This window comes from Ambystoma mexicanum, chromosome 2p (assembly GCF_040938575.1).
Source record: "Ambystoma mexicanum isolate Mex_15411 chromosome 2p, UKY_AmexF1_1, whole genome shotgun sequence".
NCBI classification, from domain to species: domain Eukaryota; kingdom Metazoa; phylum Chordata; class Amphibia; order Caudata; family Ambystomatidae; genus Ambystoma; species Ambystoma mexicanum.
Genome location: NC_090923.1, coordinates 964,358,737 through 964,385,681, shown reverse-complemented (window position 1 = coordinate 964,385,681; position 26,945 = coordinate 964,358,737). Strand labels below are relative to the sequence as shown.

Genomic DNA, 26,945 nt, shown 5'->3' with positions numbered 1-26,945 from the left:
TTCCAGTAGACGGGGTTGGCGGATCCCCTCTTTCGTCTGGATAGTCTTGGAAACTAGACATATACAGGTAGTTCTCGGGGGCCATCAGGAGATTCTGGTATTCGACATCATCAGGGCAGCCCACTTCACAGTGATACTGGGAATCCTTTGGCTGCGTCGGCATAATCCCTGGATAGACTGGAAGGCCAATGTTCTGAGTTTCGATTCCATGTACTGTTATCAGTGATGTCTAGGGCAGGTGGATTCCAGAGCACAAGAGGTAAAGGCAGTCTCGCTGTTCAAGTCTACGTTTTCTTCAGTTCCCATCCATTATCAAGAGTTTTCTGAAGGGTTTCGAAGACAGACTACTAAGACTGTTACCTCCACACTGAACGGAGGATTGCGCGATAGACCTGAAACCCGACGCTCCTGTGCCATTTGGTTGGATGCATCCACTTTCCCTGCCAGAGCAAAAGGCCCTAAAGGGCTATCTAGATGCCAACCTGCAGAATGGGCTAATTAAGGAGTCCAGGTCACCTGGGGGGGCATCTCTTTTCTTTATCCCCAAGAAGGACACGCAAGAACTCCACCCTTGCATTGACTATCGCGGTCTCAATCAGCTCACTATTCGCAACCATTATCCAATGCCCCTGATTAAGGATGTATTGGAGGCAGTTCAAGGATCCATGGACTTCACACAGCTAGATCTCAGGGGTGCTTATCACCTCCTGAGAATCAAGAAGGGAGATGAATGGAAGACAGCATTTCGGACCCGAATGGGAGTATCCGAATACCAAGTAATGCCATTTGGTCTCCTAAATGCCCCAGCTGTGTTCCAGCGATTCATCGACACAATTTTCTCGGACCTCTTATACATCTCAACAGTTGTCTATCTTGATGACATTCTGGTCTTTTCCCTTACATTGTCAGAACACTGCAGACACGTCAGAGAGGTGCTTCACCGTCTACAAGCAAACCAATTGTTCGCTAAGCCTGAAATGTGCCAGTTCGAAACTTCTTCCATATCGTATTTGGGATACATCTTGTCCAAGGAAGGTGTTTGTATGGACCCCGGAAAGGTGAAGGCGATCCTACATTGGCAGGAACCCCGGAATGTTAAGGACATACAGAGATTTTTGGGATTGGCAAACTTTTATAGGCGCTTTATCCCAGGGTTTTCCGACATAGTCTTGCCCATTACAGCTTTACTCAAAAAAGGGGTGATCTTTCGAAATGACCCAGGAGACTAGGGAAGCCTTTAAAAGACTCAAGACCCTCTTCAACACAGCTCCTATACTGCTTCAACCGGACAAGACTCAGTTCATTGTGGAAGCTGACACCTCCGGAGGCGCTTTAGGAGCTGTTCGCCTGCAAAATACATCAGATGGTATAGGGAACTGGGAGTTCCACTTTAATATCTCCTGCTTGATTCCAGGGACTCTCTGTTCTTCTGCATCATCTCCATTGTGTTGTATGGACCTTTAACTCCTCCTGCAGTTCAACAAGTATCTTCCCAGTTGCACCCACAGAAGTCTTCAGTCTACCATCCCAAACAGGGTTTTTTGTGTCAGAAGGCTTTTTCCCTGTTTTTGGTGGCTTGCTCCTCGGAGTTCCTTTAGGACTGGTTTTCGTATCAGGTCAAGGTGGCCTCTGGGGGAGCTTGGCCCTACCTCCACGACAAGAAGGAAAAGAAGGTCAAGGAAAAGAAGGGCAAGAATTCCAAGAAGCCTCAAAGGAAAAAGTGTTCAGAAACCTACAACAGTTCTATTGATGACCAAGGTGAGGCGGAGGCTCAGGAGGGTTCACCAGTGCATGACACAGATACACTATTAACTGGATGTATTCATGTACCAATTTTGTCTCTGCCTCTCAGTGTCCAATCACTGGGTAAACAAACCTCTAGTGTTCCAGCTGGGCCTAGTTAACATGTCTCTCAATATGGATCTCTTTTTTTAGATGCAGTATAGATTCTTTGATTACTCAAAGCAATCACATGTATTAGGACCGAGCAAGGCTCCTTGTCAATTGAGGGCATGCCTTCAGTGTCCAGCAGAAAGTGCCAACCATTGCATCATCTTAGAGGGACCCAATCGGTCTGGTCTCTGCGACTGGAGTTTAGATTGTCCAAGGAAAAAAGTAATAACACAGAGTGTGGGGTCATTAAATAGATGAGGTATGATTTGTGTATTAAGGACATGCAAATGGCATCTCCTACGTGGTAATGAAAGCCCCTTTGCACATCACAGTTGACCATCTTTCACTTCTCAAACATAGTTTATATGATTTCAATTCTTTGATTAGAAGAAATTTGGTACTACTTAAACTATATTGTTTTTTTAGAGGGAGTGTGGGCAACTCGGAGATATGGGACATGTGGTGCAGATGCCCTGTTGCACAGGCTCATGAATGAGTAACGCAGACCAGATAAAAGAGATTATGTGCACTCAACTTCCCATGGATCCCTCGATGATAGTCCTAGGAGACAGGGATGCAGAAAGTCCTTAACCTAGGTCAGGCACAACTGACATTTTACACACCTATTGAATGATGCCCGCTTGAAACTGGCACAGGCTTGGAAAGGCCTGAGGGTTCCATCTTGGCATGTTGGTTGGTTCATAAGTAAGGCTCCCGGCTTTATGGTATTTATTTTTTCTGCCATTTCCGTCTGTGTTCATCCATATTTATTTTGTGGCCTTTTTTCTGTATTTATCCACATTTATTTTTTGTCATATAAAAAGATAATTCGCAACCAGTATTTTACTGCATTTATTCTAATAATAAAATGCATTTATTAAAGCACGCATGCAGCCATATAGGAAAGAAATGCGAGCACCATTTTGTCCATAAAAACAAGTTGTTGATCCCGTGACTGCTGCTGCCTTAAAATATATGCTGTCAGCAAGTTGAAGAACGTTAATGCTATTTTTATACCACTTTCACACTCTCCATACTGCAATTATCCTACGATGTATGAGTGGCATCATAGAGAACCAGACAGAAAGACTGTTTTTTCCAGGTTTTTCCGTTTTTATAAATTAATATTAAAAAAACGGAAAACTGAAAGCCATATTCATAATTGGCGTGTCATGGCTATGGAAAAAATGCTTTGAAAAACAACATATTTGAATCATATCTGAATATGGAGTCTCCTATAATGGCTCATTCTAGAGATGAAGAAGCAAAGTATCATAGGTCACAGCTGTCGAGACTTCACCTGGTGTGTGTTGGACTCCTCATGCCAAAGCATTCTGGTAGCAACTGGAGATAAACCACTGTAAGCGCTTGAGGATGTCACCATCTATATTAAACAACTTTAATCGACTTGGTCCTTTTTTGCATGTTGTGTTTTATAGGTTGTATACTAATTGACCTTTTCACAATTGACCTCAGGACAATTGACCGCGGGAGAATTGACCTAATTTAGAAGGTCAATTAGGACATATATGCGGGAGGAAACCCCCCGCAACCCCTCACCCAATCCACAAACCCCTGCAACCCCCCCACCCAATCCCCTTGTATTATTTATAATCCAAAACCAACTCAATACATATATGCAATAACTAAAATAATATAAAGGTCAATTGTGCAGAAGGTGAATTAGGACCATTATAATTAGGTCAATTGTGCAAAAGGTCAATTGTAAAAGGGCAATTTGGGTACTACTGTTTTATAGGTGTTGAAAAATGAAAATGAAGCTTGTCAAAAGTATATTGTTTCTTTATTTGAAAGTCATTGGGGACTTGATTTTGTAAATGCTCAACAGGGAAGGTGAACCACTGTCCGCCCCATTGCTTTAAACACGTTTTCCAGATTCCATGTGAAAATGGAGAATGCCTCCTTATGGGGTTGCCCTACATTGTCCATTTAAAAGATACAGGAATTAAGTGTTTGCAACAGTGCAGCATTGGCTGTCTCCCCCTATACTGCCTGCTTAATCTTTCCAGACGCGTGTCTAGATCCAACTATCTCTGTATTTTGGTTGTTGTGAGAACAATGATACTGGTGTAATTCATTTGCTTTGTTCCATACCATTCCAGAATAGGCTCTGTTTGTTCTTTTTCCGCAGTTGAGTAACTACTGCTCACCTTCAGTATCTCAATGTCTGTCTGTTCGAACTTCGATTGTAGCTCGGAAATCAGGGTCCTCACCGAGTTGTCTCGGATCATCAGCATCTTCTTTATCTCTGGGATATGCTTTAGAATCTCTGCATTTTCCCCTTGCAGTTTCATGGCCAAATGGATTTTTCTAGTCTCCAGAATGGCATGTAGGTTCTCAAACCGCCTCTTGATCGCCTCTCTCTGCCATAGCAGGTGTGCCTTTATAAAAGATGAAGCCAAAAAAACAAGTTACAACTTCAAAAGTTCTTTTGTAAAGAGTCCAATATTTGGCGTAGAATCAGGAAGTCTGAGAAGGAGATATACCCCTTACCCTCTCCCAAACTCTACTCCCAGGATAAGTCCAGGCCTTACCTTTAAATCTGCATCTTTTGCCAATTTCCTGGAAGGTACACTCTTGAGATCTGCCAACTTCTGTTTCAGTTGCTTTAAGCGAGTTTCAAGAGCTTTCTAAAGAACATGAACAAGATTAAAAGTGGTATTACTGCAGGCAGTAGTTTACACGAGTCCTTTAAAACAAATAACAAAACACAACTCAATCATAAAGGTAAAACTGGGGCAGTTAAGAGATATACCACCTTCACCTTTTGTGGTAAAATGGTCCAAGGGAAGGCTATGCTCTTACGAGGGGTGTGAATGTGATCTGGTAGTGACACAACAACACAGTTACACTCTCCAAAATAAAGGCAGGATTCAATCAAGGTTCTATGAAAACTATATATACTTTGATTAAACACACCATCTGCAATAGAACAAAATATAAATACTGTACACAAACCCACCCCCGCGGAAGACAGAGCAGAAGCAACAGACTGGGAAAAGTAGCCTTCTGAGAGTGAGTACAGGGGTGATGGGCAAAGACCAAGCATGAAAGGAAATCTCTCAGGTGAAAGAAGGTGCTGAGGTGACCTAACCAGACTCTAGGGTTTCAGTGGCCTGAGGGGGCAGTTCATGGTCAATAGTAACTAGTTTTGTTTCTTGGTGAGTTTAAAGATGTCGAACCCAGTGTCAAACATAGCTGCAAGTGGATCAGGCTCAGTTTGGGCACCTTGGATCATGTGGGCCCAAGATAAAAGTGAGTGTCGCATAGGGGAAAATGCGGACACTCTGTGCATTGAAGGGGGGCTCTTGGGAATGTAGATCGGGGCAGTCTCAGAATGACTTTGCAGTTGGACAAGGCAGAGCCAGGCTTCTAGCCACTGGGAGGGGTTGATGCATGATGCTCCAGTGGTTCTAGTCTGTGGATGATGGTCACCGGAGGTGGTGATCTTAGGTGCATCAATGTCAACGAGGCAGTCACTCAAGGGCTAGCCAAGCCAAGCCATGGTTGTGACCTTAGGTCAGAGTCAGCATGTGACTCGTCAGTGATTCATGTTGGATCCTGGCATTGAGCAGTAGATTCGGCCTAGCAGGTGACGGGTGCAGCTAGCGTACCATGCATTGTCAAGCTGGTTGAAGTACAAGCAATATTTTGGATTGGTGGAGGAGCGCAAAATCCAGCGCATGCATCTTCCCCCTTGTTCAAGGTGCAGGGAACACAGAGCAACTGGTTCACTGTGGCAGAACAGGGAGCTTCAGCGAGTTTGGTCCTGAGGCTTCCGTAAAGCCCACTCAAAGAGGACTGTCGTGACTGGTAAGGTCTAGTGTAAGGTCAGGACCCCTCCTCACCTTTATCTTCAGATGAATTGCTTCTTGTCTCCGAGATCTCTCTTCTCCGGGTCTTCTTTTCCCTGGTGTTCTTCTTGATCTTGACCCTTTTATCGTGCAGATAAAGATGGGCTCCGCTGGAGGCCACTTTGGCAGGATATAGTTTCCTGACCAAAGGGAACCCCAGAAAGCCCGCCTTAAACAAAGGGAAAAAGCTTCTTTAGCACCAAAAAACCCAGTTGTGGTTTGACAATTGGCAGCAGTAGAAGGTGGTCCAAACTCTGTAGCTGAGAGTATACTGTGAGGAAGCCTGGAGGCTCCGTAAGTGTTTAAGCAATACTGCTTTGATAAGCAAGATGGATCCTGGAGTAAGTATTAAGAGAGGTAAGTAAAGAAACAGAAGTAAGAAATAAGTAGATGGAAATACCAGTAAAGAAATAAGAGGAAATGCCAGAACGGCGGCAGGGTGTGCAGAGGCACAGAACAGGGGAAAAGTCACGGAAAACCCGGAAGTAAACCGTTTGAAGTGCAGCGGTGTAAGTAGAACTGAGGAGACCGATGTGCTCGGAATAGAGTAGAGTGAGAGATGGTGACTGAAAACAGCCTCAGAGGAAATAGATGGATACCCAGAAGCGGGAAGAAGAAATGCAGGTAAGACGAACAGTAGCCCCGGTAAGGCTGGCAAGGGCACAGGGACAGGCAATCCAGAACGCAAGGAGAAGGCGAAAAGCAAGGAAGCCGAACGCCAAGCGGGTACCAGGTAGAAAGATACAACGCGCCGTGTGGAGGTCAGAGAGCGTCGTTAAAGCGACACCGTCAACAGGCGGCCATCTTGGTAGAAGACTAGACCGCATCTGTTGCTTCTAAGACGTTACTCAGTTACCCCACAGTTTATACCCGAAGCACTGAAACCCTTCCATCAATGCCACACTACAAGGACAGGAGGGTTCAATTCAGGGTCTGCTCTCCCATCCTTAGGAGATTCTGGTGCAGAGTGGCAGGTCCTGGTCCACAGCAAAGGCTCACCCCCAATGTTCCCTGGGAGTGGGTAGAGGGCAGATCTCTCTTCCACCTTGGATGGCTCCTTCTTCACAACAGGCTAAGGGCTTTAGAAAGTACAACTTTCCTGAAGATGATATCCATAACTTTCTTGGCATTTTAAGATATGTCAGCTCCCCTTCCTCTAATTCAACCTTATCAGCATTTAATGACCCAGCAAATAAAGGTGAGAAGTGGAATACTTTTCGTCGTCACCAGCCTATTTTGTCCAGATCAAGAGGAGACAGTAACCCTCAAAACAATTGTCAAAACAATTGTCTGGAGAGGCAGAAAGACTGACGAGCAAATAAAAATCGCCCATCAAGTCTCCTGCAAGAAAATGTTTGAACGACTGATTTTTGGCCACCATTGACATGTTTCATAATTCGAATTGGGTTGATTTGATTTAATTTGATTTATTGTTTGTTTGTTAGACACTTATACAGGAAATACATTCTGTTTCAAAGACCAACAGGGCAGCAGAGAGGGAACATGGGATAGCAGCACAAATAAATACAAAAACAAAACAAAAATACAGAGAGGGAAGGGACGGTCAAACTTACTATGCCTTGTGATTATTCAGAACGTGCAAGTGCATGAAGGAAGAAGGCAGTGGGGTGAGTACTGTGGTGTCCGTGCTCGAGGTGAGCCAGAGATGAAGAACAAGGTATGGTAAGTGCTATGCGGCCAGGAGCCACATTGGGTGGAAAGTGCAAATCTCCAATGCAGATGGTGCGCCGAGGCAAGTGCTGAGGAAGACAGATGCTGGGGAGACTGGGTGTGAATGATCAGATGCCCAGAGAGTGGATAAGGGTCCAAGACACCAATCACAGCAGCTGAGGGATTAACAGAGGAAGGAAGAAGGGAAGGAGGAGGAAAAGAGGAGAGTCATAACCACTCAATCTTTATTGGCCATTTTCTAAATTTCAGTATTTATGTCTAGGATGTGGGGTGGCTGGGCTTTTGGTTCCGTCTCCCATCCTCCAGTTGGAAGCTCGTAGCACCTTTTATTATCCTTATCTTTAAAGTGTCCTAGGGTTGGGTAAGCAATGAACTGGTGCACACATTTAAAACAATTTCCTCCCGACGTCACTTTACAAAATTGTTTATTTCTCTGTATATTTATCTCGGATTTGTTTTACTTTTTGATTTCATGTTCCCTGATTTGGCAAATAACCTCTTTTGGATTTAGTTATCGTGTGATACGTCAACATTTACAGCTGGTCCTCCCTTCTTTGAAGAAACTTTCTCCCAGCATAAATAATAATGTCAGAACTCAAAGTTGTCTCCCTTAAGGCAAGTGGGATAGTAATAATTATATTGAGCGTAGGAAAACATTTCATCCTAATGTGATGCTACTGCAAGAGACACATTTATAAGCTTAGACAAGATTGGGGTGTGTGAAGGCATCATGAAGCAAGACACAGACAACAGATTCAAAGTTCAAACATGAATAATGTATTAACTCAAATTTCAGGATGGTAGAAGTCCTAAATTGACCTATGTTAAGGTGGGATTTCCCTACCTGAATGAAACTAAGGAAAGTCTGACTTAAAGAGTTCTACTTAAAAGTCTGTCTGCATCCAAAACCTATCCTTGCCCTCACAACTAAAGCTGGTCTGTATGTAGGGATGTCAATAATAAAAGAAATGGTGATTAACACAACGTTCTGAACTTCTTCCAGCACTTAACTTCCTCGTCTGCTCCCCTTCTCCAAGCTCAAGAAAGTTCCATAAAAAGTCTAAAGATTACCTTTCCCAAGTTCAAGGCAATAGAGTGCCACACAATTCTCGTGGCTCCCTTCCCCAAGTTCAATGCAACACAGTTCCAATGAAAAGCTTCTTGAGGCTTCGTTCTCAAGACAGCATTTACAATTCACCAAGTCTCAGGGTTCCCTTCCCCAAGACTTCAACGTAGCAACCAATGGTTGTTTCAGTCTTTCAAAGTTCAACTTAGCTCCCGGTCAACCTGACCCTCTTTTTGGTTTGCATAACCAGCTCACTTACAGTGGTCCTTCTTGGTTTGTTTCACAATACAGAGCTAACTGGTCCACACGGTCCACCCACCACAAGTCGCGCAACCAGGACACCTAGGCTCTTCCGCCCACACAGGTTCTTCTGCATTTGCCTCTGCATATAGATTCCCATGCATTTAGTTCCTCTTTGTCGGCATCTTGACTTTATGTGCAGTTTTATAATCTTCTGACTTCTCCTAGTTAGCCTTGTGGCTCTGCCATAACATATTACACACCTCTTGATTCACTGCATCCATTTATAAGATTCACTTTGTGGTGGTCTTGTGTTCATATGCCACCTTTTGATGTATGCTTTCACACTTGCTCTTTTTCCCATAGGTTGCTTTTATGTGGGCACTTTCCCTTTTGACTTTCATTAGCTATTTGCTTTGCCTGTAAAGTTGCATTTCAATTCAGTGTTCAACATGTATAATTTCAGGTTTTCCGTCAGTTCGGTATTGAATATGCATAGTTTAGCGTTGTTTCATTCAGTTCGGTATTCAATATAGCTTTGTTTTAAACTTTCATTCAGTTCTGTATTCAATATAGCACTGTTTTAAACTTTCCTTCCGTTCAGTATTAAATATGCATAACTCATTTTGGTTTGAAGCTTTCATTCATCCGATGCCTCGTTATTCATGCACCGCTCGCATGGAACGCCTCGGCACACACCGGTCTTTGGCGTCCTGCTTTGGTGGCTCCTGCTGCTTCCTTTCGCGTCTCTGGCTGACGCTCCAACCTCTGAAAGCCCCGCTCGCACAGCAGTTGGAATCCTGCAGGCACCGGCAAGTTAGTTGCTTCTGTGTGGATGCGGACAGCGTCCTCTTTCTCTCTTGCTTGTTCTCAGCCCCAGCTGCTCGATCTCCGTTACCGAGGCTCCCACTCCTCGAGGATGTCGGCCCGGCATCCTGGCTCCACCTCAGGTCCCACCACGGTTGCCTACTCAAGGAAATGGTCCCCTGGTCTCTCCTGCACAGGCCTCCCTGTTGCTCCATCTGCTGTTTCACAGGTCACCCTTATTACACCTGCAACCACTTGACAGGTTACAGGTGTGGACTCATATTTAGACTGGCCTGACCATAGTTAAAGGGACATGCCTAAACCTTACAGCTCTCTGCAGGCATCTTCCTCGTTCTAGTACCGAAGTGGTGAAATTAAGTTTGAGTGTTCATTACTGTTAGCCGCCTCTTCCTCATCCCAGTACTTTCAGATGTTAAATGTGGGGAAATGAGGGGAGCTGTTTTATAGTAGCCTATAAAGGCAGGGGGGGGGGTTGTCATCAATGGGGAAATGGGGTTAGCATGTCTCACCTGTGGGCAACCCACTCCCAGTCATGAGGACCCTACGCCCAGGTGATCCATCCTCGCTTCTCCACACTCAGGGTTGGATCCAAAATCAATGGCCTTTCCCTGGCCACCTGAGCAAAGAATCCAGGGGGAGTAGGAGTGAGGATACCCTGAGGTTTCACACAGGTGGCAGGATCTTTCATAGCTGTAGATCCAATGGAAGAAATGTGGTGTGGCCATCCTGATAAAAAAATAAATACATTGTGCCTCATTACAAGTTTGACAGTCCAGTAACAACGGTGCCGGTAAGCTACCCGCACCGTTGTTACTGGACCGGCAAACTACGAGTCTGCGAGCGGGTGCCCTTCTGCCCGCCAGGTCTGACCTGCCGGGCGGAAAGGCACTCACTTGCAGAACTTGACGGATGCACCAGCATCATTCCTGAATGGTGCCGTTGCATCCGTAGTCCCCATTCCCATTAAGTCCAATGGGACTCAAATGGGAATGGGAAGTAATATTTTCCGGCGCCCGGGAATGGGCGAATACCGGGTCCGCCGGGGCTGTAATGCCCCAGTAATTGCCTATTCCCAGGTGCCGGAAAATTCATGACTCTAACCTTGTAATGACCCCATTGGTATGTATGAGTAGTAAAGTATTGAAAGATAAAGAGGGAAGGTATTTATTCAATAGATTATATATTGGGAAAAAACCGCTGGTGCTTAGGTTGTTTTTTCAGTCATAGCATGGATGGAGCCAAGTTTTTTAGTTATCTAAGTAGAATATTTTATGAAATAGGGCATAACCCAACAGCAATCGAAAAGCATTGGCACTTTGTCCTAGAGTTGTCTGTCACATATTGGGCCTCATTACGAGTCTGGCAGTAAAAATCTGGTGTTGCCGTGATGGCGGTCCTACCGTGTCCGCCACTGTGTGGTGCCGGAAACAAGGTAGGATTACGGCTTGGCGGCCGCACGCAACACCAATGCTCGGAACCAGTGCCACCGCCATCACAGTAACACCGGTGGTGACGGATGTACCGCCACAAATGTTGGTGGTGCGTCTGCCTCTGTCGCGTGCATGCCGGACATAAAAGCACTGCATACGCGGAGCCGGAAACACCAGTGTAGATGAGGAGCCAAGTACCCCCACCTCAACCACGTTACCCGTATTGCTTATATGTTGGGAGCCAGAGTGTGAAAACCATGCAGTGCCATTGAGAATACCGATACCTAGGAGAATCCTGGAAGCAAGGTTCCCATTAAGAAAACCATATCAGCATACAAGAAAATATGATGGCCATTTAAATGAGCTTCGAGAAGAAGCAGAGCAAATGAATGGCAAAGATGAATGGTGACGTCACACTGACGTATATAGAAGATGCAGGCATAAGATTATGAAGATAATCTATAAGGCACCAAGAAAGTATCAAAGATAAGTGACATCTTGGGATCAAGGTGTAAAAGCTTATGCTACAGAATTGATGAAGATATCAAGCCATTTTACACGTGCACAGATGGATAGAAACGCAAGTAGGCAAAGTAATCTTGAGGCTAGCTTTATAGTGAATAGATTGCGGCAAGCGCCAAAGTATATATATGTATATGGACCAATAAAGGATGGATGTTACCACTACGTATTATAGCAGTGCTGGACTTTAGAAAGAAGGCCTAATTTCTAAGTGTGTCACAGTTAAAAACAACTTGAATTACAAAGTGAATCTCAGAAGGCGAGGTTGGATGAGCGAAAGAAGCCAAGGTTTTATCAGACTGGAGCAAATTGACATTGGATACAAATCATGTGAAAAAAACTTGTGTTCAGAAGGCATGAACAAAACAAGGAAGACGTCAGAGGTCTATTAAAAAATTGTATTTTAAAGACACTAGAAGCTCGATTCCATGGTCTCCAGTCATGTATGATAGAATAAAGTTGGACGAACAAGATGATCACACCTATGCATAAGGGCAGAGCGTGCCTTCCCTCCCCTGAATTCTCCACAGCACAGAACAAACTCGAGGCCAATGTTCAAAGCCTAATTGACAGCAGTTCGTTGTACTCCCTGTTTTATATAATTGATATTAAAACAGTTCTCCTTTTTGCCAACTACCTGGGTCGCTTTGATTATTGATGTATGAATAAAATCTGCATCCCCATCCATCTCCAGGGTAATTGCTACTCACCTTAAAGGGCTGGGTTATCCAGTTCACATGGTAGCGGAGGGGATGGTTAAAAATCCATCGACATAAGTAAACTTTGGGGTCCCGGCAATATCGCACGACCTCTGCCATTTGGCTGAAAGGACGTAAATCTCCCCGTATAAAGTGGTTTCGTTTAATTTACAGCCTTGCAAGCAGGATGTGACGGGTCCCCCGATTTCAGACGGAATCCCCTCCCATGGTCTATGAGAAGCTGAACGAACAGAAAGTTGAAGAGGTGGTAAAAGAGGCATACGATCCCGAGAGTCGGAAGACGAAAATGCGAGTGGTGAGTAAAAACTGAGAAAGCTGGCAAAAGGTGTATAGGTAATGAGTGAAGAAAGGTGATAAAATAAGGGGAAAGTGAGTAACGGAGGGAGGTTGGGGTAAACATAAATTGAGAATAAGAGTGCTATATATTGAGTAGAAATTGACTTGTGAGAGGCCAAGCAATTAAGAGGTATCGTGAGGAGAGGCCATGATAAAAGAGTATGCCCTGTGCCTGCATTTTAAAGAACGTAACAGAAGAAATCTGAACCTAATATCCCATAGCGGTTGACGTAGAAAACTGATTTGGTTAAAGACGAATCTAAGGAGGTCGATTTAAGCTCTGTAGGAGTGTTTTAGAGGACAAGACAGATATTAAGAGAGAAGACTGTAGAGAAGAATATATGTGACCGGTCAAGTATGTCTGTTTGTCTGTTTGTTTATGTGATTGTGTGATGATGACATAATAGATGAAAGTGATTAATGAAAAAAGGAGAAACGCGAAGTTGAAAAAATGTATTGTTTGTTTAAATTGAAGTGGATGGTGTTTCTTTAGCAAGATTAAAGTAAAAGCATGATTTAAAGGGATTGGAGACTACGACGATTGGTGCACACTCATATTGTATTGTTTTTCTGAAACATACGTTTTTAAATCTGTGACAAGCGAAAGCGAGTATTGACAGTCAAAAGTGATGAGTCAAAAATTGAGGATGTTACTCCACTTGTGCACCTCTGCAAGCAATTGCCAAAACATGCACCCAAGCATAGACAGTATAGCGCGGAATGGGTTAAGGGAACCACAGACAAAATGTTTATGCTATGGCCGCAAGGAGGGTCACATTCGAAGGCATTTTTGCAGCAGCATAGACTAGCGAGCTTAGAGATTTGGAAAATGTACCAGGAGGAGAATGATGAGTAGCCTCCTGTAGATTGGATCCTCAATGTATGCAAAGAGGGGGGTGAGAAGCCCTCTGCTCCCCCCACCCCGTCTGAATTAGATGATGAAAGCAAGAAAGACAATGGGTTATACCCATTGAGGGAGCTTAAAGCAGCAGCAGGGTATAGCAACCCGGCGTATGAGTCACCCGCGCAAAGCAGCAACGAAGGTCTGGAGAAAAATACTGAGCAAGATGTGATCTCTAAGGTCCCAAGGGACAAGGAGAGACGCAACAAGGAGAGAAGTGGTCAACCAAGCACATTTCTAGATATAGGAAGAGAAATAAAGAGATGAAAGGGAGAAAGAGATAAAACTGACGAGTTAGCACTTCTACAGAATGAATGGATGTGTGGTGATATTTTGCTCAAACTCGATGGTAAAGGCATCAAGGACGTAAGGCAAAGAGAAGACCAAGATGAGCAAGATAAAAAGGTTAAAGAAAGGGAGGAATGATTGAAAGAAGAAGGGGCGAAAAGGAAAGATAGACAAAGACGGGAGCAGTTATATCAAGATGAGCAATTGAAAAAGCAGGAGAGAGCAAAACAGCAAAGAAAGCGTGATAACAGACAAAGAGCAATCGATGAGCAGGAAAGGCTAGAGAGAAAAAGAATGGAAGAGGAGGAACAAAAGCTAAGGGATAAGAGAATACAAAGACGAAAGAATGAGGAGATACAAAGGGCAAACGAGAGAAGAGATGCGAAGAAAAAAGAGGAAGATAGGGTGAGAGAGGAAGCAAGGAAGCAGAGAGAATTTGATGATGACGAAAAAGAAGGCAGAGAGCACACGATCTTGATCGCCTAGAGAAGGAGGTAAGGAATCCTGATCCAGAAGTAGCATGGAAGGACATAGAGGAGTTCTTCCCAGAATACGAGTCATTACCAGGCCCGTCTAGAGCAGTTCTAGAGGACGAGTTTGACTCTAGAAGCATTGGGGAAGCACTTGATAAAGTATATCATGAAATGAGAGCACAGAAAGAATGAAAGGGGAAGGGAAAAAATTATCGACTTTGAGTACACAGCTGTACGATACAGAGGGAGCCTCATGTAGTATGAGGCCTAAGGAGTTGTCTTTAGACTGACTCTGAACAGAGTTGAAGAGGAGAGAGGTTGCATGAGTTGGGCACAGGAAACGTCAGACGAAGATAGAGACACCTTCCGTGGGGAAGAGAGAAGTCACGTATGTGATCCTGAGGAAGGTTTTTCAATGGATAAGGAAGTAAGATGGTCAGATTTAGACGCACCTATACCTAGGGCATCAGAATCACTGACGCAGTTAGACGGACCTAGAGGGCAACTGCGTGGTGAGAGGGGGCATATGTGAGCAGATTAAGGTTGTTGCCAGGAAGAAGGCGGTACAGGAATATTGTCCCTGCGGTGGACAGACAGACGATGAGAAATGAGAGTGACTTTGGGGTTTCACAATTTCCCTTGCTAGAGAAAGGGGGGCCAGACCACAGTATATACCATGGCCCCAGATGTACAAGGATAATTTAATAATTTAAGGTGTAAACTCCAGTGTTTAACTTCTGGCGCTGGGAAATGGATACATAAATTAGAGAAGATGACAGGAGGGAATACATTGGCTATAGGGGACATCAAGGGTCTCCTAATTGCCATTCTTGCGGAGTGAGCTGATGACGTTTGGTCTAGAGTAGGACATACTGGTGTTACTACGGTTGACAATGCTTATGATGGAGCACCGTTCAATAACTGCAGAGCGGCAGTCTGGAAAGCGCTTAGAGTACTATATCCGGACACGCCCGATATGGGATCTATAATGCCGAAAAAGATGTAGGATGTGGATGATCTGCTTGTTTACATTCAAAATTTCTAAGAGCAGTGGGCCTTGGAGATATCTGAGGCTTGGGGGAAATCTATACCTGTGTTCTATCATACATTATGCCAAGGGCTGCCAGACCCAGTACAGAAGCAGCTCAAGAAGTTAGTGGGTATGGAAGTAAAACCATGGTCGGAGATTCAGCTGACCATCGTGCATTACTGCAGGCTCTTGCAAGAAAAGAATCGCAAAAAAGATGACATCAGGAAAGGCGAAGAGGCAAAGTTAGTGCAGAAGAACGCTATTGAAGGGGCAATGATAACTAGTGGAGACGGATCGAATTCACAACAAGTAGCAAACATACCACTGATGAATAATCAAAGGCAGTTTGACCAAGGCAATAATGAATTTACACCACGGACAAGGGGAGGATTTTGTGGAAGAGATTTTCAGAATAATCAAGTGAACTGGCAGAGTAATCACGGAAACTTCCAGAATAATCAGGGTGGGTTTCAAAACATTCAGAATGACAATCAAAACATGCAGGATCGGCAGGTTAGGAGACCTCCTCCTACATGTTGGGCATGTGGAATGACAGGGTATTTTGCTCATGTATGTAGAAGTCAAGGGTTCGTGCAGAATGGTCAATTTTCAAGAGGGGGACTTCAAACCCACCTGCGTATTCACAGCAGAATGGAGACGGGTTTGCTCAGAATCAATGCAACAGGCACAAGCGCAGAGAGTGCAGCAAGAATTGCAAACACAACAGGCAGCAGTAAATCCGCCACAAGGGCAGTCGCAACATTCACCCATGCAGATTCAGCAAAACTCAAATACACAATGGGGGAGTCACTGTCTATGGAGGGAATCCCTTTACAGGTACAGGAATGAGGCTGTATCCGCAATAGGACAGCTCACTGGGAGACTTGATGTGTTCGATACTATCCGTTTCGCCAAATCCTCATGAGGAACCGAGGGTACACGTCAGTATAGGAGGCAAATCTTTTTCATTTTTAGTAGACACAGGTGCAACATGCTCATGTATACGAGAGGGGAAATGTTCAATGCCTGGAAATGCCAAGAATACTCAAGGTTTCACAGAATCTACAAGCAGAGTTCCTTGCTCTGAAAAACTACCAGTCTCTATAGGAGAGTGTGACATGTCAGGCCATTTTTATATTCAAGGCAGACCCCTATCAATATATTGGGTCGAGATTTAATGACCAAGTTGAACATGACAATTTTGTTTACTGATGAAAGCATAGTGTGTTCAACACCAGGAATGCATTATTTAAACGTGAGTGAATTTATTATGGCATTTGCAGGACAAGTGGCCATTCGTGCAGTTCCGTTGGAACCTGAAGTCTTTCATTATGGAGTACGTACTCTGTTGACCTGGGTACCAGGCCTAGAAGCAGAACTATGAGAGTACCTGATGAGTTTTTATTTAGACCAAGGATACCTATGCTTGAAGAAGAGGGACAAGTCTTTCCCTTAGAATTACAAGCAGCCATATTGCGGGGTGAAATGTCTTTGCTTGATGGAGTTCACAATGAAGGAAGATGATTGTGTATAGTAATCGCCATTGGGGAGGGTTACAGATTAACTGATGTCACTGATGAGGATCTGTTTAGAGAGATCATCCATCTGATGACGAAGTGATGTTTGAAATGAGCATTATTTATTGGGTAAGAGCAATCAAATGAGAGGTTCCTCAGAAGATGATAGCACAAAAGCGTCCTGAGTATTTTGATGATGACATGGCGAAAGTACCAACTTCATTATGGACCACAGGCCCCTATGACGTAGGCCTATTGAAGGGGGTTGTAGAAGTGAAGATTAAATTGAAACCAGGAGCAATTTTACCTCAAGCACGACAGTATCCCATGCCTCGAGAGGCAGACAAAGGCATTTTTAAGACAATTTCCACCATGATTGACCAACGTATCTTAGTGACATCAGAGTTACCCTGCAATACGGCAAGCTATCCTGTGAAAAAGGGGAAAGGGAGGGTCATGGTGTTTAATTCAAGATTCAAGCCCAATTAACCAAATTGTAGAGGCTGAGTTCCCTCTAGTCCCTAATCCTGCTACAATCTTATACAATATACCTGTTGAAGCACAATATTTTACTGTGATTGATTTGATAAATGCGTTTTTCTCAGTCCCATTGCACAAAAACTCGCAGGATCTGACGTCATTTACCTTCAGACAAACTCGCCTGAAAAGTATTTGCTTGCCCCAGGGGTACTGTTAGTCTCCATCGATTTTATATAGAGTTCTCCAGGTGGACTTAAGCAATATTGATCTAGAAAGTGTTGTGTTGCAATGCGTAGATGACATTTTAGTTTGCAGCACCTCAGAAGAAGAGTGCAGACGCGATTCCATTCAGCTGATGAATACACTTGCTGACAAGGGATATAAAGTTGACCAAGAGAAGTTTTAGGTAGAATCCTGTGCAGTGCCCTTAGGGACCACTACACACAATTAAGACTACAAGTGGTAATACAAGTTCACCTTTGGTACAAGCCTGTACTACTATGTTGAAGTGGTAGCAGTAGCGGCGCAGCAAGGCTTATCTCAAGAGTATATGAGCAGTAGCAGAGATTACACAAAGGCACCACAATTACTGTGACTCAAGCAAACACTGACTCAAGGTTTCAGGTAAAAAATTATAAGTACATTTATTTTTAAACCATCTGTTATAAAACACATTTCAAAACCACACGTAAAATACACTACACACAACCAATTCACTTCGTACAGTATAACTCAACGTAAGTACCCTATGTTTTAACAGACCGGTGTTGTGAAACAAAAGACGTTACCGGGAATACACATGCAATCACTTTTTGACAGTAATGACAGTTCGGTCTTACTAAAGATACGCGTATCTGCGGTAAGAAATGTTACCGGGCCAAAAACACTCTTAGCACATGAGTTAACCATAGAGAGTTGGGGGCAAAAATCATAGGCAATACTTTTGTCAGGGCAGACAGAATCAGAGAACACTCGTTGACAGAAATACAAGAGTCAATAGGCCGGAGCCAGTGTCAAGTGGAACCGGATTCCTGTTGTCGAGGATCACACAGTCGGACAGTTCAAGATTCAACGTTGCCAGGAGTACTTGGATATTGTCAACAGAGGAAGCAAAAGTTATAAGAAGGAGGAAAGACAAGGGTAAGCCTTAGAGGAAGAGAAAGGGGATTCACCCTAACTCCTCGAAGCAGAACACAGTACCTTATTCAAGGAAGAAGCTGGTGCCACGGCAGTTGTTCCTGGTATTTTCCTGCAGACCCACATTCCTGGTGCTTCGGTCGTGGTGATGAGAAGGAGGACGTCTGGAGGGGTCTGCACTACGCAGGGATGAAGCCAGCAGCAGCGACGGTGAATAAAAGGTGCGCTCCTTTAAAACAGGAGAGGCTCTTCAGATGGTTATCCGACCACTACAGCAGTGTGCAGCGATTTCAACCATGAAGAGGATCCTCTGGCTGTGGAAGATGAGCTGGTTGACCCCACCAAGCTCAAGGGAAGAAGACTCCGGACTGGATCTTCTCTGGTTGTCGAAGTGTAGATAGCTCAGGACTGCAGCAGAGCTTCACCGGGACGGGGTAGTTGCAGCAGCCGTCTTCTTCTCCGCTTCTCTTCAGTTCCTTGTAGTTCCAGTGGCGACTCTGACTTCCAGCCCAAGAGTCCTGCCTTTTATGCGAACATCCCCCATTCACACAGCATGGCTGTCAATCACGCAGCAGGGGGGTTGTCCAGACCAGACATCCACCTCAGCCAATCATGGCAAAGTGCGACTTGGGTTTCCTAGGATACCCTGTGGAGGGAGTGACTACACCCCTCCCTCACATTCAGCCCACCTAGACACCCAGGCGCCTAGAGGAGGGCTTCTTGGCAGAAGCCCACCAAAAGACAGTGAACAAAGAAGGCAAATCTGGTTTGCCGCGCAAAGTAAAACACAAGAAGGACTTTAACAAAAAGAAATGGCGAATAAACCTGACCGGAGCCAAAAAAAAGAGTATTTGGTCAAGCGGGTTTATGTTCGAGGCTAATATAATAGCCTAAAACAGTATCACGTTTATATAGTATAAACGCGGTAGAAAAGTTAGGGTAGATACCACTGCCACCAGCCAAGTCTAAATGTTAAAAGAGCAAAACAAGGCTCTAGGAGGTACAGATAAAAAGGGCTAAGAAGTAACCCTTTCCAATACTCCGTATAAGATGGGGTGTACTGGATCTGTGGTTAAATGACTATGTAAAGTTAATGGCAACTTTACTCTTTTCTGGGGGACAGTAGTCAGCCCCAGAAATGGAGTCGGTGGGAAGTCTAAAAGACAACCCTGTATCACTGCACTGAAGGTGCTGTGTAACACACAAAAGTGTGGGGCTACTGAAGTGGTGTACTCCAGAGTCCACAAGCACAAACACAGATGAAATACACATGACAAAACATGGGTAACAGTGGGGGAAAAGCTCACACTCTTACCACGTGGAAAAATAAACTTCAGAAATCCAGCAAAGCTGCTGGGGGACTCACTAGGTAAGGGAAATTAGCCATTGAATGAGAATTCTCCCTAACAAGAAGTTACAGTACTGTCAACAAGAAGTGTTGTAAATAGGCCAATTGATTTCACATGAAGGAAAGAAGGTTACTCCTGAAAGAGCTGAGGCTATTTTGAAAACTACAAAGCCTCACACGATGAAACACATGCAAAGATTTCTGGGACTGTGCAACTATGTCAGAGCATGGGTCTTTGACTAAAGCTCATATATACAGGCCTTTATTACACGCAGGGGCTACCTCCGAGTGGATGGCACTCCATTGCAAAATGCCACCTTATTGGATAGGCTTATTAAGGCACTACAACTCCCAGTAGCCATTGCAGTCATTAAATGCGCAGCGCATACTAAACAGACTGACTTTATCTCACGCTGAAACCAAGCAGCGGACAATGAAGCCAAACTCGCTGCATGTTCAGAAGATATTATGCCATTTGATACGCCTGATGTAAATGAGAGCATGGTAGTAATGATGAGTGTATCTGAATGCTATAGTAATCTTTCAAAGACAATTAATAGAGGTCCAGGGAGAAGCACCTCAAGATGAGAAGGATTTATAGATGCAAACAGGGTGTTCTTTAAACCCCTCTGAAGCACCTTGGCGACAAGATAGCACTGGTAAACAGTTGATGCCTGTAGCCTTATTCAGGGTGGCGTTGGAACAGTTACACTACCCTGCGCACACAACTAGAGAGAACCTTGCTGCAACTATTGCAGAGGATAATAGCCTAAAACAGTATCACGTTTATATAGTATAAACGCGGTAGAAAAGTTAGGGTAGATACCACTGCCACCAGCCAAGTCTAAATGTTAAAAGAGCAAAACAAGGCTCTAGGAGGTACAGATAAAAAGGGCTAAGAAGTAACCCTTTCCAGTACTCCGTATAAAATGGGGTGTACTGAATCTGTGGTTAAATGACTATGTAAAGTTAATGACAACTTTACCCTTTTCTGGGGGACAGTAGTCAGCCCCAGAAATGGAGTCGGTGGGAAGTCTAAAAGACAACCCTGTGTCACTGCACTGAAGGTGCTGTGTAACACACAAAAGTGTGGGGCTACTGAAGTGGTGTACTCCAGAGTCCACAAGCACAAACACAGATGAAATACACATGACAAAACATGGGTAACAGTGGGGGAAAAGCTCACACTCTTACCACGTGGAAAAATAAACTTCAGAAATCCAGCAAAACTGCTGGGGGACTCACTAGGTAAGGGAAATTAGCCATTGAATGAGAATTCTCCCTAACAAGAAGTTACAGTACTGTCAACAAGAAGTGTTGTAAATAGGCCAATTGATTTCACATGAAGGAAAGAAGGTTACTCCTGAAAGAGCTGAGGCTATTTTGAAAACTACAAAGCCTCACACGATGAAACACATGCAAAGATTTCTGGGACTGTGCAACTATGTCAGAGCATGGGTCTTTGACTAAAGCTCATATATAAGGCCTTTATTACAGGCTTTAAAGAAAGCACAGGCGACACGAGAGAAAATTGTCTGGACTGAGGAAATGGAATTAGGGTTTGATGAATTGGAAAAAGCAATTTGCAAAGCTCCAGTTTTAGGGATTCCTAATTATGCTGAGGAATTATTTTTGTTCTCGCACACGGATGGTACTGTTATGACAGCAGTCCTCCCGCAGAGAACCACATTGGGGTACAAGCCCCTTGCATATTACAGTGGGATTCTAGACCAAGTAATGAGGGGTCATTTTCCTTGCCAACAATCTTTGGCAGCCACCGCGTTCACCATTGAGAAAGCTGCTAGCATAGTGACGGGATGCTCCATGACATTATTTGTTGAGCATGCATTATTTGCATTTCTGGAGAAACCAGAAGGTACGTTGACTTCTCAAAGGGCTTCTGCCTACGAGGTAGTCATATCGAATCCAGTGATTAAAATAGTCTGACACCCAATAGTGATTCCTGCCATGTTTGTAGCTGAACCACTGGCAGAAGATGAGCATGTTCATGATTGTTCAAACTATGAAGAGTTCTATGCAGTGGTCGAAGTGTACGAAAAGAAGTAGTGGAACTATGTTCCCTGCTGGTCTGCCCCCCCAAACACCTCATCGCCGCGTCCCCTCCCATACACAATCCAAATCCCCAAACAAACACACCTGCTATTTATGGGGATGTGCAGTGCAGTGCACTGAAGTACAAGCTTCAACTCCTTCCTACATGTTTATTTTAAAACAAAACCATTCCAGAATGGTTTCTTTATAAAAATAAAAGTATAGGAACAGTGAAACTTAAAAATAAAAAGTATAGGAGCACTGCTCCCGACCGCTCCTGCCCACTTTGACCACTGGTTCTATTACGAAATCCCTAGGATAAAAGATAATGCTTTGACAGGGGGAGAAATTGTTTTTATTGACGGTTCTTCAAGGATCGATCAAAATGATGAACAGATATATACTGGTGCTGCTGTGGTAAAGCACACAGCCAATAGGAAGTTTCAAAAATGGTAAGTGCATGACTACTGTCTCACTTTTCAGCACAGGCTGCAGAATTAGTGGTGCTGATAGTCACGCTCGAGAATCATGAAGACCAGGAAGTAACAGTGTACAGTGACTCAGCATATGTGACGTCGACAGTACACGTAGGGGCTACCTCCGAGCGGATGGCACTCCATTGCAAAATGCCACCTTATCGGATAGGCTTATTAAGGCACTACAACTCCCAGTAGCCATTGCAGTCATTAAATGCGCAGCTCATACTAAACAGACTGACTTTATCTCACGCTGAAACCAAGCAGCAGACAATGAAGCCAAACTCGCTGCATGTTCAGAAGATATTATGCCATTTGATACGCCTGATGTAAATGAGAGCATGGTAGTAATGATGAGTGTATCTGAATGCTATAGTAATCTTTCAAAGACAATTAATAGAGGTCCAGGGAGAAGCACCTCAAGATGAGAAGGATTTATAGATGCAAACACGGTGTTCTTTAAACCCCTCTGAAGCACCTTGGCGACAAGATAGCACTGGTAAACAGTTGATGCCTGTAGCCTTATTCAGGGTGGCGTTGGAACAGTTACACTACCCTGCGCACACAACTAGAGAGAACCTTGCTGCAACTATTGCAGAGGATTGGTTTGTGCCAAATTTATTAGAACACGTCGCATTTTATGTAGTGAACTGCATTGTATGTAAATGTTTACCGCTGGGCACACACTGCACACAGTTAGGGGAGTTATCCCGAGACCCAATGGCCCCTTTCAGCATTTGCATATAGACCATGACCATGATAAAGCTGCAAGTATGCAATGTATACAGATACATGATTGTAGTAGATTGTCCCTTTTCAAGGTGGTTTGAAGCTGGTCCATGTACACACTCAGACTCCATCTGTGCAGCAAAGTATTTAGTACGAGAAGTGCTTCCTGGATGGGGAATATGTGAAGTATTAAGATCAGATAATGGTCCTCATTTTGTAAATCAAACCTTTGAACAGACAAGCGTGTCGCTTGGTATAAAGCACAAGTTCTCCTCGGCTTATCATCTGGAAAGAAATGGGATCTGTGAGAGGCTCAATGGCTTGCTTAAAGAAAGGATAACCAAGCTGAAGCTTACCTTGAAGAAAGGGTGGTTGCATTGCCTACCACTGGCAATATATGCATTGAGAAACCAACAAGGTTCAGACCACCATCTTACCCCCATGAAATAGTGACAGGGAGGCAAATGAGGACACCCCTCACACCTCCATCCAGAGTTAGAAGTGATGCCCAGGCAACGTCAGAACAGTTAGGAATGGAGCTACTTGACTACCTTACTTGTATGACTTCAAGTATCTCTGTCATTTCAGGTCAGCTTCGGCGAAAAGGGTGTGGGGCAGTACAGAACACAGAAGGAGACAAGTGAATTTCAATGACATTGCGTTCCCAAATTATTCCCCGGGGATGCGGTCTTAATCCGCAGCTTCACGAGAAAGTGGTACGAACCTCGCTTTAACAGCCCTTTAATTGTGGAGGATGTACGCCATCTGCAGTCAAAGTTCAGGACAGACGTGCTTGGACTTTCCTAGGTGACGTAAGGATTTATGCTGGAGAGACTTCTTCACCCCTGCACCCTTCGGAGGAAAGCATCGGGGAAGAACCTCAGCACGTGCAGACTATGTCTATGACAAGGAAGAAGGACGCAGAGGCTGGTGAGTAAAGACAAGGAGTTCATTGGACTATGGCTTGTTTCAAATATTCTTTTCAGTCATTTAAGAGTTAAGGGAAGATAATCGAACACTCTTTGCAGTCATTTCAGGTTTAAGGTAAGATCTTTGTTCTTAAGCCACAGGAGTTTGTTGACTTTGGACTGAGGCATGCTTAAGTCATAACAAATGGGCGTGGCCTGGACCAGGCTATTTAAGCCTGCCCCACCTGCATGCAAGCGCTTCGTGTTAGTCTGCTTATAGCAGCGTAACGCTCACCGCCACCGCCGCTGAAGCACATCTTACCTGATTAACGCAATAACCATCGCCTGAAGCGCATCCTTACCTGATTCCAGCCGCAACCGCAGTCGGAGTGCATCCTTACCTGATTCCAGCAGCAACCACAGTCGGAGCACATCCTTACCTGATTCCAGCAGCAACCACAGTCGAAGCGCATCCTTACCTAATCCCGACTCCCAGCCCCAACACTTACTCGGGAGTCCATCTTCGGCCAGCATAATCGCGGATCCAGGCATCTTTCAACCACCGGCAGCTCTTCGGATAACAGCATTCCACTCTGACTCTGCCTTGCCATCCCTGCAAGAGAAAAGGACAAATAAGGTTAGAAAAACTATAAAGACTTTACGCTAAGGTCGTGCTCAAACCAATGCTCGCGCTTGACCTAAAAACCAAACTTACCACCTATTGGGACTCTGTGAACTCCCTTTTTCTTCATTGGGGCTTGCTTCTTGCACCGCAATACCGCTGGGCCTCATATCACCTATTGGGGGAGAAGGAAAGACATTACAAGAGATACAGAGAATAATCAAGGAATAAGACATTACAAAAGGATACAGACAATAATCATTATCGAAGGATACTTACTTTTGAAGTGGTACAGCCACAGCCAGTCTGGGCTGCCATGCACATGGACCAGTGAAGAAACTCGGTCCATCAAAAGCGCCCCTGCAGTGAGAAGCAGGACGGAGAGCTCGCCATCATAATTAAACAGGAGAAGGACCAACAACCAGCACAGTCCACAACACAGGAGCAGGGGAAGAAGCCTGACCAAGGGGAGCCAGTTCCAGGGAGGGCTGCAACTGTGCCCCAACGTCCCCACACAGACCAGGTGAGCGTAACAGCGATTTGAGGAATTCACTGGGAGATTGTTTTTATCATCCAGTAAGCAGACAGCTGGTCGAGGATAGTTACAGAGCCGAGTCAGCAGCTTCCAGAAAATGTATGCATAATGTGCCCTAAATAAAGATTGGTTTTTCCCTCCTTAAAAATAAAGATGGGCAGCATTAGTAACAACATCATCATGCAAGATCCTGAGAGACGTCCACGATGTATAAAAGTCATTGCTTTAAGTGGTTGTCTCTCTGCATCATTTATGCCTGCATTCTGTTCATAATAATACTGATCTCACTCACAGTGCACACATCATACTACATAGATGTAAATGGAGAAAAGACTCCTGTGAATCTTCCTGAGCAGAAGGAAGGTACAGACGTGGCAACTACTAGGCAGCCAAGATCCTATCTGGTCATACCCACCCCAATCAATGATGAAAAGTCACCTGAGTTTGAGGTAAATTTCACTAACCTTCATTCGCATGGAAAAAGTGTCATAGAAAGTATTTCTGGGCACCAGAAAAAGACTCAGCCGGAGGGACAAAGGAAAAAATGGTCTAGAAGTAAACCAACACAGATGACACATGTGCATATGTCCAGTTCTTTAATAAATGTCTCTATGATTAATCCAGTAAAAAGGAGTTATGCTGACACACTTCATAAAATGATCATAGAAGATTACAAGAGAAGAATGAGATCCAAGCGGGATGTCAGGGGAGAAGACTATGAGCTAAATGATTACATGGACAGCACAGCACACTTGGGAAACAACATATGATATCAACATATGAAGAATGTGGGAAGAAGAACCTCAAAGGAGGAATGCTTTGTGTGTGCACCCTTGCCTTATAGTATGGGTAAATGAAAGATCTTCATAGCCATTGAAGTAGATGTCCTGACAGCACATTGTCTTTCACACATAGCATTTTGTCGAACGAGAGGCCCATTTCTGGCCCGAGATGTCTATCTCAAATGGGCAACTGAATGGACAGGTGAAGATGATTATGTGCAAGACTCCAAGACAAGAGACAAAGAGCACACTAAGAATGTGATCAGATATGAGAAACCTGGAGTACAAGGAGCTGGAATCAGACAGAAAGTAAACAAGAAACTTGATAGTCCAGGCAAGACTAAAGAAAACATCCAGCATTGGAACTACAGAGGCCAGATGCAAATCTGGGGATCAGTGTTATCACCAGATGGATGGGAAGAAGGAGTGGTTATCTGTAGAGCATGGATGGTGTATGATCATCCTGAATCGACTGTTTGAAATGCACATGTACGATGCAAGCCTTTATGGAAAGGTATTGCCAGGTTACTGACCTGGGTTGAAGACAGAGGAGGACCCCTGCAGATAGTACCTTTGGAAAAAACAAAACTGTGCTTCAGAAACAATGGTACAAGAAAAGTTGGAGAGAATCAGAACTGTGACAGAATCTTTGATACACCCAGAATGAACATTGGTACTACAGTACTCATGGATCACTATTGGGCGTGTGGAGACAGAGCTTATACAAGATTGCCTGCAGATTGGCGAGGACTTTGCTCAATAGTGAACGTCCATGTTCCAGCGTTGGTGATTCCAAAAAGTTATCTGAATCTTGACAGTTTTCCAAAAGCAGATGCCCACCTGAGGAAGAAGAGATCTGTGGAACTGATGAGAAGAATGAAGAGAGAGAACTATTTCTCAGCAAAATCAATAGAAGCCTTTGATTCTGTTCCATATGAGCACAGATTGTTCAGCCAGACATTGACAATCTTCACAATTATCTTCATGCCGAGGATCCAGACGGCAGCAAATACCAAATGGCTGCAGATTACCAGATGGGAATTGCTACAGACAATCAACACGACCA

At 44.2% G+C, this 26,945-nt stretch overlaps 1 protein-coding gene across 1 annotated transcript in view; it reads right to left on the bottom strand.

The window, feature by feature from the left end:
* LOC138565974 (E3 ubiquitin-protein ligase TRIM39-like) overlaps positions 1 to 26,945 on the bottom strand; it is a 244,132-nt gene that overhangs the window by 79,609 nt on the left and 137,578 nt on the right. The window contains exons 3-4 of the mRNA XM_069643059.1: positions 4,449 to 4,544; positions 4,065 to 4,295 (exon numbers count right to left, since the gene is read on the bottom strand). Coding sequence (XP_069499160.1) covers positions 4,065 to 4,295; positions 4,449 to 4,544 — 327 coding nt within the window. The remainder of the gene's footprint in view (positions 1 to 4,064; positions 4,296 to 4,448; positions 4,545 to 26,945) is intronic.